We start from the raw sequence: 18,398 nt of genomic DNA on the forward strand, positions 1-18,398 counted from the left end.
TTGGTAGGACTAATTTAAATGTGGATTACAAGGTCAAAGGTAGGGTTCTGAAGACTGTGGAGGAACAGAGAGATCTTGGGGTCCATATCCACAGATCTCTAAAGGTTGCCACTCAAGTGGATAGAGCTGTGAAGAAGGCCTATAGTGTGTTAGCTTTTATTAACAGGGGGTTGGAGTTTAAGAGCCGTGGGGTTATGCTGCAACTGTACAGGACCTTGGTGAGACCACATTTGGAATATTGTGTGCAGTTCTGGTCACCTCACTATAAGAAGGATGTGGAAGCGCTGGAAAGAGTGCAGAGGAGATTTACCAGGATGCTGCCTGGTTTGGAGGGTAGGTCTTATGAGGAAGGTTGAGGGAGCTAGGGCTGTTCTCTCTGGAGCGGAGGAGGCTGAGGGGAGACTTAATAGAGGTTTATAAAATGATGAAGGGGATAGATAGAGTGAACGTTCAAAGACTATTTCCTCGGGTGGATGGAGCTATTACAAGGGGGCATAACTATAGGGTTCGTGGTGGGAGATACAGGAAGGATATCAGAGGTAGGTTCTTTACGCAGAGAGTGGTTGGGGTGTGGAATGGACTGCCTGCAGTGATAGTGGAGTCAGACACTTTAGGAACATTTAAGCGGTTATTGGATAGGCACATGGAGCACACCAGGATGATAGGGAGTGGGATAGCTTGATCTTGGTTTCAGATAAAGCTCGGCACAACATCGTGGGCCGAAGGGCCTGTTCTGTGCTGTACTGTTCTATGTTCTATGTTCTATGCTAACCACTGTGCCACCGTGTCATCCATGGGATTCCCTCCCTAAGCACCTGTTTCTCCTGCTTTAACACTCTCTTTAAAACCAACACCTTTGTTATTGTCATGCCTCCAATTATCTTTTTTTGGCGCCATGCTAGTTTTTTTTACCCGATGACATTATTGTAAAGAGCTTTGGGCCAGTTTTCAGCTTTAAAGATGCAATTTCAATGAAAGTTGTCCTCTGATACAACTCAGTTTGGCCTTAATCGAACTGTAGTAAATTCTCAATGAATCTCATTACCAAGGCATTGAGGTGGGAGAGCTCTGTAAAGAAAACTAGTAATAAATTAGGTCGAACACAGAAAATGCTGGAAAATCTCAGTGGGTCTGACAACATCTGTGGAGAGAGAATAGAGCCAACCTTTCAAGCCATTGACTGGGAACTTTACCGTCCCACCTGCCAGGGGAATCGCAGCGGGCGAGGGGCAGACCAAGGAAAGGCCCGTTGACCTCAGGCGGGATTTTATGGTTTCGGGACGAGCGAGGTCGTAAAATCCCGCCCAATATGTCAGAGCTAAAGACAAAAAGGGGTCATCCAGACTCAAAACGTTGGCTCTATTCGAGAGGGATATGATCCCCGGAAGGGTTTTAGTTCAGTCTGGCAGCATGGTCGGTGCAGGCTTGGAGGACTGGAGGGCCTGTTCCTGTGCTGTAATTTCCTTTGTTCTCTCTCCACAGATGCTGTCAGACCCGCTGAGATTTTCCAGCATTTTCTGCTTTTGTTGCAGATTCCAGCATCCGCAGTATTTTGCCGCGATGATAAATGAGGCCACGCAAGCTGAGTTAAAGACACCCTTCCCTTCCTAGGTGCCTTAATCAGGCAAATGGAAAACAAAATGTTTAGACCGACTGTAAGATCCCCACCCTCTTTATTTATTTCCTCATCAGTTGACATGCCTCCTGTGTTTTTCCTCCACTTAACATTCCTTTGTCTGAGAAATGTGTCATTGGTCTCTGTGTGTGTGTGAGGAAGAGAGAATGTGAGGAGAGGAAATCCCCCAAAGTCTGGACTCAGACCTTCAGAAAGACAAGCTCAGGGGACTTACCCTACTGACTTGTGCTAACAGGACTGCTTCCCCCTCTGATTGACAGCACTGTTGACCAATAAGTGGACCTTGTTGGAAGTTGGGACCCAATGGGAGGTTGGAGAGGGAGGGAATTTGCCAAACAGGGAGAAAAGTTGGAATGAAGTTTCGATTTGAGAGAGAGAGAGAGAAATTGCCTTTGGTGCGGTGACGCGAGAAGGAAGATTGTTAGGAGTGAGCTCACGGTGTGAGCAGGCGGAAGTTAGCTTCTCCTTGGAAGGAGTTGTAGTTTGGCTTGTTAAGTGTTTTACACATTCCCGGTCATGGCGAGTTTCAATGGCAGAGGCGAGGCGGAGGAAACTGACGGCAGGGCAGCGCTGCGACCTGGTAAGAACTTCCTAAAAGTTTCCAAAAAGTTTTTCTCTCTGGGCTTCTGACTTGGGGTTGCTTTTCTTTTAAACCGGCCTCAACCCTTCCCTCTCGCAGAATGATACAGCACAAGAGGAGATCCTTCGGCCCATTGTGTCCCTGCCAGCTCCTTTGAAATAGCCCACCCGATCCTTCAACCACTCTTCCCATTTTCAAGATCTCTCGCCCCCCACAACCCCACCGTGAAGTATTAATCGCATTCCCCTTCGAAAGTCATTATTGAGTCTGCTTCCCCCACCCTGCCGGGCAGGACATTCCACAATTCGCTCCATAAACTGGTTTGAGCTTTGTAAGGTTGTCTACGATGATGAGGGGGATTGGGGGCTAGGAAGTATTTTAGGCAGCAGAGCTGGTACAGACGTGCCCAGACTAGCCTCAGGACAGAAGAAGTCATGTTAGACTCAGAAGATTATTTCTGTTTCTCTCTCCACAGATACTGCCAGACTTGTTGGGTTTTTCCAGCATTTTCTGGTTTTTTTAAAAATTAAAGACTATCCTGCCCCAGAGAAGAAACTAGGAGGGGAAGAGAATCTCTGAAGAGTAAAGCTGGCTAAATAACTAGTATTGGCTTGTGGGTCAAAAGGCCTTCTGTGCTGCAGGGCGCTAAATAGCTGGTGAGATGGGCAGAGGGAGGTGGTGGTTGGTGGGAGAGAGAGAGCAAAAGGATTTTAGCAAATGAAATAGTCTCAAATTGCATCGAGAAAAGAAAGTAACACCCAGCCCCCAATCAGTCGCAGTGCGCTTTTCTCATCCATCATGTTTTTCCTGCCTTCTTTGGCCAGCCCTCAGTAGTGTCACTTTCTTTTGTCTCTCTATTCCACTGCTAACCCAATGAGGAAAGATTTGTGAATGTTCTCGACCTCCCAGCTCTGCAGCCCCTTCTCATGCAACCCATCAAAAATCACTATAACTATCGGAAAGCCACAATGTGGAGATGCTGGCATTGGACTGGGGTGGGCACAGTAAGAAGTCTCACAACACCAGGTTAAAGTCCAACAGGTTTATTTGGAATCACGAGCTTTTGGAGCGCTGCTCCCTCATCAGATGCAAATAGTGTATCATCTGTAAGCTGGAATTTCTTCAGTGCTCCTTGTGTCCCCCAAAATGCCCATCACCTGATGTGTTTATTCAACATATTGAGTGCTCGGTCCCTCTGATAACTGATTTCAGGACCTTTAGTTCTCAGTCTGAGTTCTCCACCCTCTTCCTTGCCAGTGTCCCAGGCTGAACCAAACTTATTGCAATCTTGGCATCCTATTCAATCCAGAAGAAACACAGAAAATGCTGGAAAATCTCAGCAGGCCTGATAGCATCTGTGGAGGGAGAATAGAGCCAACGTTTCGAGTCTGGGTGACCCTTCGTCAGAGCTCAAAAGAAGCTCTGATGAAAGGTGATCCAGACGCGAAACATTGGCTCTATTCTCTCTCCACAGATGCTGTCAAGCCTGCTGAGAATTTCAAGCGTTTTCTGTTCTTGTTTGTTTCCAGCCTCCACAGCGTTTTGCTTTTATCTATTCAACCCCGAGTTCAGGTCCCATGTCCTCTCGAACACGAATGTTGCCTGCTTCCACATGACTGTTTACGACCCTAACTCATTTCACCTGGAGCTGAAAATCATGTTCATTCCAATTTCTCCTCCAGGCTTGACCAACGTTCTCCCCCCTCTATAAACTTAACTCATCCTGATGTCTGCTGTCAGTGTTGCATCATGTTTCCTTCAACCCTGTTCCACTCAACCCTTTACCCCTTTGCACAATTGGCTTCCAGTCCCCAAATGCTTCAAATTTCACATTTCCATCCTCATGACTGTCATCTTCTCCAGACTTTTGAAAACTCACCATTACTTTGAAGCTGCCTTTCAGCGGCATCCCTGCACATCCTTTTGTACCAAAGTTGGTGGATGTGCTTTCTGCCATCTAGCCACAAGAACACAAGTCCATGTTCTGTGGTCTCCCTAAGTATCTTTGCCTCTTCACCTCCTCCCTCCCTCCCTCTCTCTCTCTCTCTCTCTCCCTCTTCCTTTTCAGACCCTCTTTAAGATCCCAGCCCTTTGATCAAGCGTTTGGTCACCATCTCGCTTTCTTCAGCTGCATTGCTCCCTGATTACATCAGCCTCTGTGAAGTACCTCACCATGTATTTATATGGCAGCTTTTACAAAGCAAGCTGTTAAAGTAAATGGTTTATGACATTGTAGGTGTAGTTGTATTGAACACTGTTGAGATCTCATCAGGTGTAGCACACTCCAGGAAACCAGCCCGTGGCTTTCAGGCTGCCATCTGTGCATTTCTTAATAGGGTGGTGCTGACTTAATGTTACCAATTCTGAAGGTATGATCATCTGACCAGTTAACATGACTAAGTGGTATTTGATCACATGATGCCTACAAATGTTGTTTTGTTCTTCGTAAAGGTAAAGCCCCTTGTAGTTGACTATCTGTGTTCTCTCTTGTAACCCCATTCCAAGCTTTTCCACCCCCCTCCCCCCACAGAGATCCTTATGTATTCCTCCTTTTCAAATATTTATCATTTCCCTTTAAAATAGCTTTTAGTCTCCATCTCAAATCCATGTGCTAAGGCAGCCCATGACCGCGAGTAATTCTCAGTTCAAGAACCTTCTTTCTCTCTCTCCGTATCCTCCCCCAGCCAATTCTTCCAATAATAATCCTCAGAATCTATCCCTTCATATCCCCATTCAGCCCCCGATAGATACAATAGTACTTGGAAGTGCATGATAAAGTAGGACTGAGTCAGCACAGCTTTGTCAAGGGGACGTCATGTCTGACAAATCTGTTACGGTTCTTTGAGGCGGTAACAAAAAAGTTAGATAAAGGAGAGTCAGTGGACGTGATTCATTTAGATTTCCAGAAGGCCTTTGATAAGGTGCTGCATTGGAGACTGTTAAATAAGTTAAGTGCCCCTGGTGTTAAGGGTACGATCCTGGCATGAATAGAGGATTGGTTGGCTGGCAGAAGGCAGAGAGTGGGGATAAAGAGGTCTTTTTCAGGATGGCAGCCGGTGACTAGTGGTGTGCCTCAGGGGTCAGTGCTGGGACCACAACTTTTCACAATATATATTAATGATTTGGAGGAAGGAACTGAAGGCACTGTTGCCAAGTCTGCAGATGATACAAAGATATGCAGAGGGACAGGTAGTATTGAGGAAGCAGGGGGGCTGCAGAAGGACTTGGACAGGTTAGGAGAGTGGGCAAAGAAGTGGCAGATAGAATACAATGTGGAAAAGTGCGAGGTTATTCACTTTGGAAGGAGGAACGGAGGCAGAGACTATTTTCTAAATGGGGAAATGCTGAGGAAATCAGAAACACAAAGGGACTTGGGAGTCATTGTTCAAGATTCTCTTCAGGTTAACGTGCAGGTCTAGTCGGTAATTAGGAAGGCAAATGCAATGTTAGCATTCATGTCGAGAGGGCTAGAATACAAGAGCAGGGATGTACTGCTGAGGCTGTATAGGGCTCTGGTCAGACCCCATTTGGTGTATTGTTAGCAGTTTTGGGCCCCATATCTAAGGAAGGATGTGCTGGCCTTGGAAAGGGTCCAGAGGAGGTTCACAAGAATGATCCCTGGAATGAAGAGCTTGTCGTATGAGGAACGGTTGAGGACTCTGGGTCTGTACTCGTTGGAGTTTAGAAGGATGAGGGGGGGTCTTATTGAAACTTACAGGATACTGCGAGACCTGGATAGAGTGCATGTGGAGAGGATGTTTCCACTAGTAGGAAAAACTAGGACCAGAGGGCACAACCTCAGGCTAAAGGGATGATCCTTTAAAACAGTGATGAGGAGGAATTTCTTCAGTCAGAGTGTGGTGAATCTGTGGAACTTTTTGCCGCAGAAGGCTGTGGAGGCCAGGTCATTGAGTGTCTTTAAGACAGAGATAGATATATTCTTGATTGATAAGGGGATCAGGGGTTATGGGGAAAAGGCAGAAGAATGGGGATGAGAAAAAATCAGCCATGATTGAATGGCGGAGCAGACTCGATGGGCCGAGTGGCCTAATTCTGCTCCTATGTCTTATGATCTTGTAGTCTAATTTTTACCGTTTAACCAGAGTAAAGTTCCCAGCACTCACTCACCCCTTTACTGGTTGCTACTCCCTTGCTCCTACTCCCATTCATTATGTTTCTGCTGCTCCTGGCTCTAAAGATAATGATGGCCCCCATAGCCAACTGATTATCATGTCCCCCGCTCTCCATGGGGCGGCACAGTGGTTAGCACTGCTGTCTCACAGAGCCAGGGACTGGATTCGATTCCTGGCTTGGGTCACTGTCGGTGCGGAGTCAGCATGTTCTCCCTGTGTCTGTGTGGATTTCCTCTGGGTGCTCCGGTTTTCTCCCGCAGTGCAAAAGACGTGCTGGTTAGGTGTATTGGCCATGATAAATTCTCCCTCCGTGTACCCGAAGTGCGGCGACTAGGGGATTTCACAGTAACTTCATTGCAGTGTTAATGTAAGCCTACTTGTGATACTAATAAATAAACTTTAAATTCATTCCTGCCCCTGTTAACCAGGCTGTTATCTCTCCCACAGACTCCCCTCTCCATTCCCAATCTCCCTCGCCCCCTTACCCTTATTCGCTTGACTCTTTCCCCCAGTCTCCAGGCTTGACATGGACACTTGTGCGTGCGCTCTCTCTCTTTTTTCCCCCCTGTCCCCATGATATTTTTCTCTTTCTCGTCATTCCATCCCTCTACTGCAAGATTTGTTTTGTTTTTGATCCAAGTTGACAATCAAGATATCTAGTTTTGATGTGTGTATCTTTTCAGATTCACCAAACAGGACTCTAAATAGACAATCCGGAGCTCTCTTGCGTAGGTTGGTAACTACCTCAACTTTGATGTGTATTTGCTATGTCAGTTGATAAAGCAATATTACAGTTAGAAATGTTGCTCCTCTCCATGTCCTACTGGAAGCTTTGAAATGCATCCTACAATAGCAAAAGAAAATGCTGTTTAGTGGAATAGTCTGTATGGTTGAGCTGCAAGTCTATTTGTAGCCAATTCCATCTATTGCAAAGTGCACTTTACTTTCATTTAAAGTGACCGTAACATGTTGGGCAACTTGCCCGCATCAAAGACTTGAACCTTTCTCATGACCACGGGACACCCCAGGGTACTTCATAGTCAATGAATTACTTTTGGACCGTTGTTACTCTAATGTAGAAAGTAACATGGAGCGTGTACTAATTCTTAAATCGTGTATGTGCCATAAGCCTGAACTTTGCCTTATTTAACAAAATACAACAGGTTTATGTGGGTGGCGGCATCTAAGTCGATGGATTTTCGAATGGCGCCTCTCTAATTATTTTCTTTGTAATCATGGTGCAGATTTGTATTGGAAACAATACATGAAGAAGATCCACAAGCCCAACTCAGCCCTGAGGATCTTGGTGGTTCCAGTGCAGAGATTGATGACCCGACGATCAAGCAAATATGCAAGAGTTTGAAGAAAATTGGGGATGAGCTGAACAGAAATGCTGAATTACAACAGTATGTAACGGGGCAGCATAGTTTGAGTTTTCCGTCTCTCTCTATAGCAACTGATTTAGCAATTATTAACGGTGGTATTTGATCAGAGTCTCCTAGTAGCGCCAATGTTAGAATGTTGGAGTTCAGAGTTGAGAATCTACTTTCTAAATGATTGCCTTTAATTTATATTTGTGTTCTGCTTTGCTACCTCCCAATGTATGAATTGATTTGGCTCTGGAAAAACCACTTTGTGGTGTGCCTTCTATTCTGAAGAAGAGTCATAGGGTCTCAACTTTAATTCTGTTTCTCTTCCCACAGGTTCTGCCAGACCTGCTGAGATTTTCCAATATTTTCTGCTTTTATTTCAGATCTCCAGCATCCAAAGTATTTTGCTTTTGTCTTGTCGTGTTCCTCTCCTGGCCAGCATTCTGCCTTGCACTCTCCGTAAACTTCAAGATATCCACAGTATTGCTACCCCTATCCTATTCTGCACCAAGGCTTGTTCACCCATCACCCCTCTCTTCGCTGGCCTACGTTGGCATAAATTCTAATCTCTATTTTAAATCTCTCTGTGGCTTCACCGCTCCTTATCTCTGTCACTTCTTTCCGCCCTCCAGCCCTCAAGATTTCTTGTATTTCCCCCAGTTCTGGTTCTCATCCATCATGATTTTAATCACTGCACCATTGGTGCCAATGTCGTCAATAGTCTACTGAACAGCAACATAGGAGTAGGCCATTCAGCCCATCCAGCTGCTTCGCCATTCAATACGATCATGGCTGATCGGCACTTCAAAGCATTTTACGCCTACTATCCCTGTAACCTTTTATGTTGTTGTTCGTCAGAAATCTATCAATCTCTGTTAACCATACACACTGACTGAGCTTCCACAACTTTCTGTGTACAGAATATCTCCTCATCTCAGCCCTAAGTGGCACCCCCCTTATTTTGAAATTGTGTCCCCTTGTTCTAGGTTCCCCCCAAGGGAAACATCTTACCTGCATCTATCCTGTCTATTCATAAATCCCTGCAGTGCAGAAGGAGGCCATTCAGCAATCAAGTCTGCACCCACTTTCTGACAGAGCATCTCACCCAGGCCCACCTCCCACCCTATCCCTTTATTTATCCCGCTAATCCCCCTAACCTACTCATCATGGGACACTAAGGGGCAATTTATCATGGCCAAACCACCTAACCTACACACCTTTGGACTGTGGGGGGGGGAAACCGGAGCACCCGGAGGAAACCCATGCTGACAAGGGGAGAACGTGCAAACTCCACACAGTCACCCATGACCAGAATTGAATCCGGGTCCCTGGCACTGTGAGGCAGCAGCAGTAGCCACTGTGCTGCCTACGTATTTCTTTAAGTATTTTGTAGGTTCCAAGGAGATCACCTCTCTTTCTTTGAAACTCTGGAGAATACAGGCCTAGTTTGCTCAACCTCTCTCCATAAGACATTCCTGCCATCCCTGGAACAAGTCTGGTGAACCTTCAATGCACTCACTCTCTCTAAGGCAATAATATCATTTCCAAGGTAAGGGAATCAAAACTGCACACAGTACTCCAGGTGCAGTCTAACCTAGCTCCTATACAATTGAAGCAAACCCTCACTACCCCTGTACTCAAATACTCTTAAGATAAAGGTTAACGTTCCATTAGCTTTCCTAATAGCATGCTGCACTTCCATGTTACCCTTCAGTGACTTGTGGACAAGGACACCCTTTTTTAAATCTACACTTCCTAATTTCTTACCATTGAGGAAACATTCTGCACATCTGCTCCATAGTCAGTAGCCTAGGCCCTTTTTTGGACTGCCACAGCTTGCTTGCAATCAGCTAGTTGGGTGAATTACCAGATGGAATTTATGGAATTTTATTCCACCATCACTACATACTTTCAGGAAAGCAGACAAAGAAAGTGGATTATTGTTAAGCTTAGTTCAATCCAGCAAGCACAGACTGCCATCCCCTTCAAATGTTAGCATTTTGGAGATTACAGAAAAAAATCTACTTTGCTTTCACTTTTTTTTTTAAGAAAGAACATTTGAACTGCAAATGATTAAAGTTGCCCTTTCTTGCTGTTGTCTGCTAACAGTGTAATCGAGACTGTACCCCTTGAAAATATCCGTGACATATTGTACAAAGTGGCTGAAGGGATATTAGTTGCGGATGGCTTGAACTGGGGACGAATTGTAACCTTCCTCTATTTTGCAGGCAAGCTTGTTTCTAAGGTAAGACGAAACATCTACATTAATATGTAAAATGAACAAATAGTACGTGTAATGCATCTGGGTTTGTAGGTGGCAATTGCATCATTAATCTTTGCACCGGGCAATGTTCACATTGATTTGTAGTTATAAAGATTGTGTCATAAGGGGAGGTATGGCCTAGTGGTATTATCGTTAGACTATTAATCCGGAAACTCAGCTAATGTTCTGGGGACCCGGGTTCGAATCCTGCCACGGCAGGTGGTGGAATTTGAATTCAATAAAATCTGGAATTAAGTATCTACTGATGACATGTCGATTGTAAAAACCCCATCCGGTTCGCTAATGTCCTTTAGGGAAGGAAATCTGCCGCCCTTACCTGGTCTGGCCTATATGTGACTCCAGAGCCACAGCAATGTGGTTGACTCTCAACTACCCTCTGAAATGGCCTAGTAAGCAACTCCGTTGTATCAATCGCTCAAGAAGGCAACTCATCGCCACCTTCTCGAGAGCAATTAGGGATGGGCAATAAATGCTGGCCAGCCAGCGACGCCCATGTCCCACGAATGACTAAAAATATAAGGCCAAGCAGAAACAATTTTGAAGTAAAGTGGGTTTTTTGGGTTACTTATTATTTGAGTACTTATGAAAATAAATATGAATACTTAAAATGATTTTTTAAAAATTTTGAGACGTATGCCTCCAATTAGCAGAATAAACTGAGTGGCATTCAGTTGAGAAAATAATGTAAAGTGATTCTTTCCCACACCATCATGCCGAATGAGTTACTTCAGCTGCACAGCCCAGAATGTTCTGTCATGGTGGCACAATCCATGCTACGGTAAATCAGTTGTGTGTGAGCACACTATTGTGCTGTTCCAATTGATCTTAAGACTGGAATTTTACCGTTCTGCCGCCACGGGAATCGGAGCAAGCGAGGGACGGGCAATGGAAAGGTCCATTGATCTCGGAATGAGTAAATTCCCGCCCCAAGTGTCCATAATATAATGAGCATTGCCAATTTTTTCCTGCTGCAAAGTCTTAGAGAAGCAATTTTAACCACTTGGCAGGCACCAAGTGTATGCCATATTAAATTAGCTGAACCAAGTCTTACTGCCTACCATTATGCCTTAATTTGAGATGATTGGAGCATCAACCTGATCAATTGGGAGTTTTATTATGTGTGCTAATTGCTGCCTGCTGATGTCATTAGCCCCGCAGTGGCATTTCCATTAGCCAAGTTCTCAGTGAAACATGGCCAAGAAGAAGAGGCTCTTAAAGGATAGTTTTCGACTTGATTTAATTGGGGCCAGGCGGACGTGGGGAAGACATCTTCTGGGCCTCACAGCTAGTTTTGCTTGAGCCTCAGCACAGGCCTCAAACGAATGGTGCTGGGCAAATTAGCTTCTTGCCTCACATCCCTCTCACCTGAAACTCACTTTTATTTAGAATTGCACTGTCAGGTTCATGTAGGAGAATCATACTTGGCAATGATGTCACCTATGGTTAGACTGCCAGCAGTCTGTAGCTGTGCTTGTGACTCAAGACAGAGGACTTGGTGGCAGAGGGGGGGGGAGGCAATGGCCTAGTGGCATTATCGCTAGATTATTAATCCAGGAACTCAGCTGATGTTCTGGGGACTCGGGTTCGAATCCCGCCACGGCAGATGGTGGAATTTGAATTCAATAAAAAATATCTGGAATTAAGAATCTACTGATCACCGTGAAACCATTGTCAGAAAACTCATCTGGTTCACGAATGTCCTTTAGGGAAGGAAATCTGCTGTCCTTACTTGGTCTGGCCTACATGTAACTCCAGAGCCACAGCAATGTGGTGACTCTCAACTGCCATCCAAGGGTGACTAGGGATGAGCAATAAATGCCCTCCAGCCAGCGACTTCTTCATGGAGATGAAGAATCAGACTTGGCAATGATGTCACCAATGGTTAGACTGCCAGCAGTCTGTGGCTGTGCTGGTGACTCATCAAGACAAAGGACTTGCGAGTTGTTGAGTTGTATCCCAGCAAAATTCTGCACCTTCGTGGGAGGAAGGGAAGAGAGAAAATCTCGGAATGGCTTTCCCCTTTTGTTGGTTTTCAGTAACTTTACCATCCTATTACAGGCACTGAAAAAACTGAGAGCAATGATTCAGCCGATAATCGATTGGTCTTTAGATTTGATTCAAACCCGTGTTATTCCATGGATTGAGCAGCAAGGTGGATGGGTAAGTTCAAGATTTCTTTTCTGATAAGCAGTGTCATAGGAACATAGAAGATAGGAGGAGGACATTTGGCTCTTCGAGCCTGCTCCGCCATTCATTACGATCATGACTGATCGTCCAACTCAATAGCCTAATCCTGCTTTCTCACCATAACCTTTGATCCCATTCGCCCCAAGTGCTACATCTAGCCGTTTCTTGAATACATTCAATGTTTTGGCATCAACTACTTCCTGTGGTAATGAATTACACAGGCTCACCACTTTTTGGGTGAAGAAGTGTCTCCTCGCCTCTGTTCTAAATGGTCTATCCTGAATCCTCAGACTGTGACACCTGGTTCTGGACTCCCCCATTATCGGGTACATCCTTCCTGCATCTATGCTGTCTAGTCCTGTTTGAATCTTCTAAGTCTCTATGAGGTCCCCCCTCATTTGTCTGAACTCCAGTGAAAACAATCCTAAACTAGTCAATCTCTCCTCAGACATCAGTCCTGCCATCCTTGGAATCAGCCTGGTAAACCTTCACTGCACTCCTTTGAGAGCAAGAACATCCTTCCTTAGAAAACAAGACCAAAACTGCACACAATACTCTAGGTGTGGCCTCACCAAGGCCCTGTATAATTGCATCAACACATCCCTGCTCCTGTACTCACAACCTCTCGCAATGAAGACCAACATACCATTTGCCTTCTTTACCGCCCGCTGCACCTGCATGCTCGTGTCAAGGGAGGTGAGATGAAATATTCAAAAAGCTCATTCAAATCTCCACTGAGCCAGTGATGGTCCTTCAGTTTTGCATCAAAGCTGAAGTTTTTCCAACTCTAGCAACAGCCTGGTAACTTTACAGTGTAAGTTTTCTGTGCGAGCGAACTGCTTTCAGTTCTGGACACTGCTCTTGAAGGACATATATTAGCCTTGGATAGGGCACGCCAGGATGATACTTGAGCTAAACAGGTTAAACTATGGGGACAGGTTGGCTAGATAAACTTGTATTCCATCTGAGTAAAGGGGATTTAAGGGACGATCCAATGAACGCGGTTAAGATGATTAAAGATGTTGATGGAATAGATATAGAGAAGGTATTTTCCCTGGTGTGGTGGAGGAATTGCCTTAAAATTAGTGTTAGTCCTTCGGGGGTTATGTCTGAAAACCCTTCTTCACTCAAGTTGGTGAAAGAGGGTGGCCTCTCATCCTTTGAAAAGTACCTGGGTGAGCACTTAGCACATTCCAGGCTATGGGCCAAGTGCTGGTAGATGGGATTAGGTGGGAGGTTAGTTGTTTCTTGCGTGTCGGTGCAAACTTGATGGGCCGATCCTGTGACAATGGAACTCTTCCAAAAAACCTATTGAAGCTGGCAGTCAATTGAAAATGACAAACTGAGCTTGATAGATGTTGTTGGGTGAAGCTGATGGAACCAAGGTGGATAGATGGAGTTCAGATACAAACTGGCCATGATCTAACTGGTCGAAACAGGCTTGCAGGGTTGAATGAATTACTGTTCTTACGTTCTACGGTTTTACTGACTTTGTTCTATAATGAGGCACCCAGGAACTACAAAGGTACTTTAACTATAGCCTAACTAAATGACCTTTCTACAGATTTATTATTGCCCTTTTGTTCTGTACTCCATGCCCCTACTTATAAAACCCAAGTTTTCATGGTAGCACAATTAGAAGAATGGTAGGACAGGTTGCTAGCTTGGGAAGATGAAGATTTGGGCTTATCAGGATATATGGGATAGGGCAGGGAAATGGAAATGAGGTATAAGATCAGATATGATCTCACTGTATAGTTGAGCAGGCACGACAGGCCATATCGTCCACTCCTGTTTCTTATCATCATGGAGTCCCTACAGTGCAGAAGGAGGCCATTCGGTCTATCAAGCCTGCACCGACAACAACCCACCCAGGCCCTATCCCTGCAACCCCATGTGTTTACTCTGCTAGTTCCCCCTATGATCCTTGCCCTGAAAGAGTGCCAAATTTGGGTCTGTTTGTCAATAACGCCAATCTGCATTTATGTTCAGAACCAATTTGACACAAAGCCATATAATGAGATGCATAGGATAAGTGATCGGAAGCTTGGCCAAAGAGTGAGGTTTAATGGAACATCTTGGAGGGAGGGAGGGGAGAGATGTTTAAGGAGGAAATCACAGAGTTTGGGACAGATGCAGCTGAAGACACAGTACTAAAGGTGAAGCAGTGAAAATCAGGAGCACAAAGTGGTCAGAATTGGAAGGGGCAGAGACCTTGGAGGGTTGCAGGGCTGGACAATGTTACCGGGATAGGGAGGAGTGACACCATAGAAGGTTCTCTGAGATAAATTTAGCATCTTTGTAAAGGGACATCTAAGCTATGAACCAACACAGGCTGCTTGTGTGTGTATAACTTGCAAGCAGAGACGAGAATGCTGGGAACCGTATAGGTGTAAAGAGCATTATTGAAGAAATCTTTGAATAAAGAATTGTAATTTATTTTGTCCTGATGTTGCCTCCATTTTAGGATACCATTTGGTACATTTAAAAATTTTACCTTTAACCAATCCTACTCATATTTATCTGATTGCTTTGGCATTAAATTCTGGGTTGATAATTAATTAATTGGTTCTTTTACTTTTTTTCCCTTGTAGGAGATGATCTTTTCATACTTTGGAACTCCCACCTGGCAGACGTTTGCAGTCTTTTCAGCGGGGCTAATTACTGGCGTTTTGGCAATAATGAAATTGACCTAACAACGCGGTTCCTTGCATGCTGCCTCTTCACTTCCGATACACAGACTGCAATCCAATTCCCCAAATCTCTTGCACCTGAACCTGTGGGAATCCTCTGTACGGATCTGTCATACTTGAAATAGTGGGATTGCTAATAATGAACTTGTGAATTGTTGGACACTTTTTTTTTACCTTTATCCTCATTACTTGATTTTAAATTTTACATACTTTTTTTTAGAATTAGTTATTTTTGTTTGTTGTGGATAATTTTTTCAACTAGCTGACTTCCTATGACACTCACAGCGGATGTGACGATAAAGCACTGGCTAATACTATGGTCAGTGACAATGAACTTTTTAATACTGGTCCCAAAAAGCTCAAGATAAAACTGTTGGTTTAACATCTGAAGAAGAAAAGTTATGTTAAGAACCAGATAGGTTTATTTTAGCTTTTTAAGGTCCTTGTCTTAATACTTTTGACAGTACAGTAAACTTTACTGATTTTAAAAAATTATTGATGGTCTTAAACTGATCACAATCAGAATGAGGAATGTAGCAATTACAGGAACAGGCCATTCAGCCGCAGGCTTTTTGTTCTGCTATTAAATTCTGCTCCATAACCTTTCAATATCCTTGCTTAACAAAAATCCATCAACCCAGTTGTGAAATTTTTATCTGACCTGCAGCCTCTCAGCTTTTTGTGGTAGGCAGTTCCATTATTCGTTTTTTTGTTATGGGGTGTGGGCATCACTGGCTGGGCTAGTATTTATTGCCCATCCGGAGGGGCAAACTGCCACATTGCTGTGGCTCTGGAGTCACATGTAGGCCAGACCAGGTAAGGACAGCAGATTTCCTTCCCTAAAGGACATTAGTTTTACCACAATTGACAACAGTTTCTTGGTCATCATTAAATTTTAATTCCAGATACCCCTCCCCCCGACCAAACATTACCCTGGATTACTAGTCCAGTGGCAATACCACTAAGCCACCGCCTCCCCCTTGTAGAAGGAATGCTTTTTGGTATCACTACTGTGTGGCACAGCTCTAATTTTCAGCTCGGGCAGCTTGGCTTTGAACTTTCCCACCTCAGGTAACTTGTTTGATTCTATCGAATCCTTTTAGCCATTTTCAGAACCTCAGTTGGACTACCCCTTGAGCTTCTGTGCTCAAAGGAGTATAAACCAAGTCTATGCAATTTGTCTTCATAATTTAACCCTTTTAAAATTCTGTGCCATTCTGCTGAGCCTGTCTTCCACCCCCTCTCACTGTCCTTCCTGAAGCACAGTGCCCAAAACACAAAAAAGTACCCTGAATAGTAATAAGAACAATAAAATTAGTTCTATCCCTTTGTGTTCCATCCCCCTTGAGACAATGGCTTTTATTTAGATTACACTCCATACATTTGCTGAACGTCTGGCAGACATTTCACTCCATGCCGATAAGCTGTGTAACTGGAGCCCTTTATACATCACGGTTGAAAGGGCCGCGTAGCAATAGATGTTTGTGGAAAATTTGACCTGTCGTTCTCAATACCGTTGCAATGTATGTATTCTCAGTCGGGAGGTTGTGGGTTCGCTGCATGTTTACATGTTTGAATTTTAATTCATACTGTGGAGAAGCTACAATTTGAATAGTGCATTGATTTAAGTGATTGTTTTTTTAAAAATATCCTTTTCTCTATTTGAGTTCAGTAGTGTGTGCTGTCATAATGTAACGTATGTCTACAAGTTTAGGTCACGGCGATAACTTTATTTATAACTTTAGCGCCTTTTAATGTAAAACATCTCAAGCCATTTCACAGGAGCATTATAAAAGAAACTTTAACACCGAGCCACGTAGGATGATATTAGGTCAGGTGAGAAAACATTTTTGTCAAAGAAGTAGTTTCAAGAAGTGTCTTTTAAGGTTGGAAGCAGGATAATGAGGCGGAGGAGGTGTAGGGTGCATAGGAGCTCAGCAAATGAAGGCTTGCCATCAATTCAAGGTTCTTGATCAGTAAGGAGATCAAGGGTTATGGGGAGAAGGCAGGAGAATGGGGATGAGAATCATATCAGCCATGATTGAATAGTGGAGCAGAGTCGATGAGCCGAATGGCCCAATTGTGTCCCTATATCTTATGGTAATGCTGAAGATATTAAAATCGGGGATGCTCAAGAGGACTGAATTACTTGAGTACAGATATTTTGGAGGGTTGTGTCATTGGAAGAGATTACAGAGGTAGGAACGGGGTAAGGCCATGGAGGGATTTGAAAACATGGCTGAGAGTTTTGAGATAAAGATATTATCTGAGTGGGAGCCAAAGTAGATTAGAGAGCACAAGGGTGATGGGGGAAAGGGGCTTGGTGCACGGTAGCTTTTTGTTTGGATGATCATTACTTTCGGTTAATTGTTAATCTATCATTGGTTGAATAAAGGATGTAGATGTGGGTTGTTGTAGCAAAACCTTGTATTTTGAGGAACTGACTGGAGTTGTTCAATGTGAGGGGGGGGGGGCGAAATGAGGATAGTGGTGGATGGAGATGGCTTCAGAGACTGCTGGGTTTGCCCCATGGGTTTTGGGACCTCAATGTGAGGGTACCCAAACCAGTAGAATGTAGGGACGGAGGGGAAACATTTCGGATGGATTTCTCTGGCTGCGCTGGTCTAAAAGCCGGAACTTCCTGCCCGGCTGTCAATGGGGTTTCACATTGTTGGTAACCCGCCTGCTAAAATTCCAGTGGTAGGCGGGATAGGAGAATTCCGGCCTTCGGCTGGCACATTCAGTGAAGGGGCTGCATTTTTTTTTCACCCTTGTGGTTCCATTCTTGGGATGCAGAGCCTTTGGCTGCAATGGCACCCTGGACTGGTTGGCAGAGGGTAACTCTGATGTTGGTAAAATCCCAAGTTTATGGAGTGTGTGGGAGACCAACGCAAGTGCGTTAGAATGGTCAAGTTTCAGGGTAACACATGCATGAGTGAGGGTTTCAGCAGCTGCTGAGCTGAGGTGGGTATGAAGTCAGGTAGTGTTATGGACAAGAGAGAAAGGCAAACTTATCTCCTTTATCTTCCTTGTCACCTGTCTGTAAGCAGAAGTGTTTGAGTTTTTGAAGTCGGCTGTGGCATGTTCCCCCAAACCCTCTGTTTATATAGTCAATTTTACAGTGACTGGTGGCAAACTCTCTCGGGGGTTAATTCGGAATATTGTTCGTTCACGTGTTGAAACTCAGGGATGACCATCGCAACGATGCACACACACAAGGAGGGAAGGAAAAGGGTTTTACCCACAAGGTATGAGTTAAAACAAAAAGAACCAAAGATGTGGATGTTAATTGGTGTGAAATTAATAGTCCGGTGATGGTTCCCACATATAGGCATTAAGTTCAGCTAGCTGAAAGCAGGAGTTGCAGAATTCCTTAAGTTGGCAAGAACTCAGCAATATCAGCTTACTTTCCAGAGACTTGATCCACTCAACAGGCAGTGGTAGGAATCTTCCAGAGAACCAGGCTTCAAGATGAATTAGACTTGAGACAGGCTTAATTGTCAGCCAGGAGTCCT

General features: G+C 44.4%; 1 protein-coding gene across 1 annotated transcript; it reads left to right on the plus strand.

Annotated features, from left to right (window-relative positions):
* Positions 1 to 2,004: 2,004 nt before the first annotated feature.
* On the plus strand, positions 2,005 to 17,290 carry LOC144498971 (apoptosis regulator BAX). Its single transcript, XM_078220985.1, has 6 exons — positions 2,005 to 2,216; positions 7,033 to 7,081; positions 7,594 to 7,755; positions 9,829 to 9,964; positions 12,062 to 12,163; positions 14,785 to 17,290. Exons 1-6 carry the CDS (start codon positions 2,153 to 2,155, stop codon positions 14,884 to 14,886), a joined length of 615 nt encoding a protein of 204 aa, XP_078077111.1. The 5' UTR covers positions 2,005 to 2,152; the 3' UTR covers positions 14,887 to 17,290.
* Positions 17,291 to 18,398: the final 1,108 nt, after the last annotated feature.

Source organism: Mustelus asterias, chromosome 9 (genome assembly GCF_964213995.1).
Source record: "Mustelus asterias chromosome 9, sMusAst1.hap1.1, whole genome shotgun sequence".
NCBI classification, from domain to species: domain Eukaryota; kingdom Metazoa; phylum Chordata; class Chondrichthyes; order Carcharhiniformes; family Triakidae; genus Mustelus; species Mustelus asterias.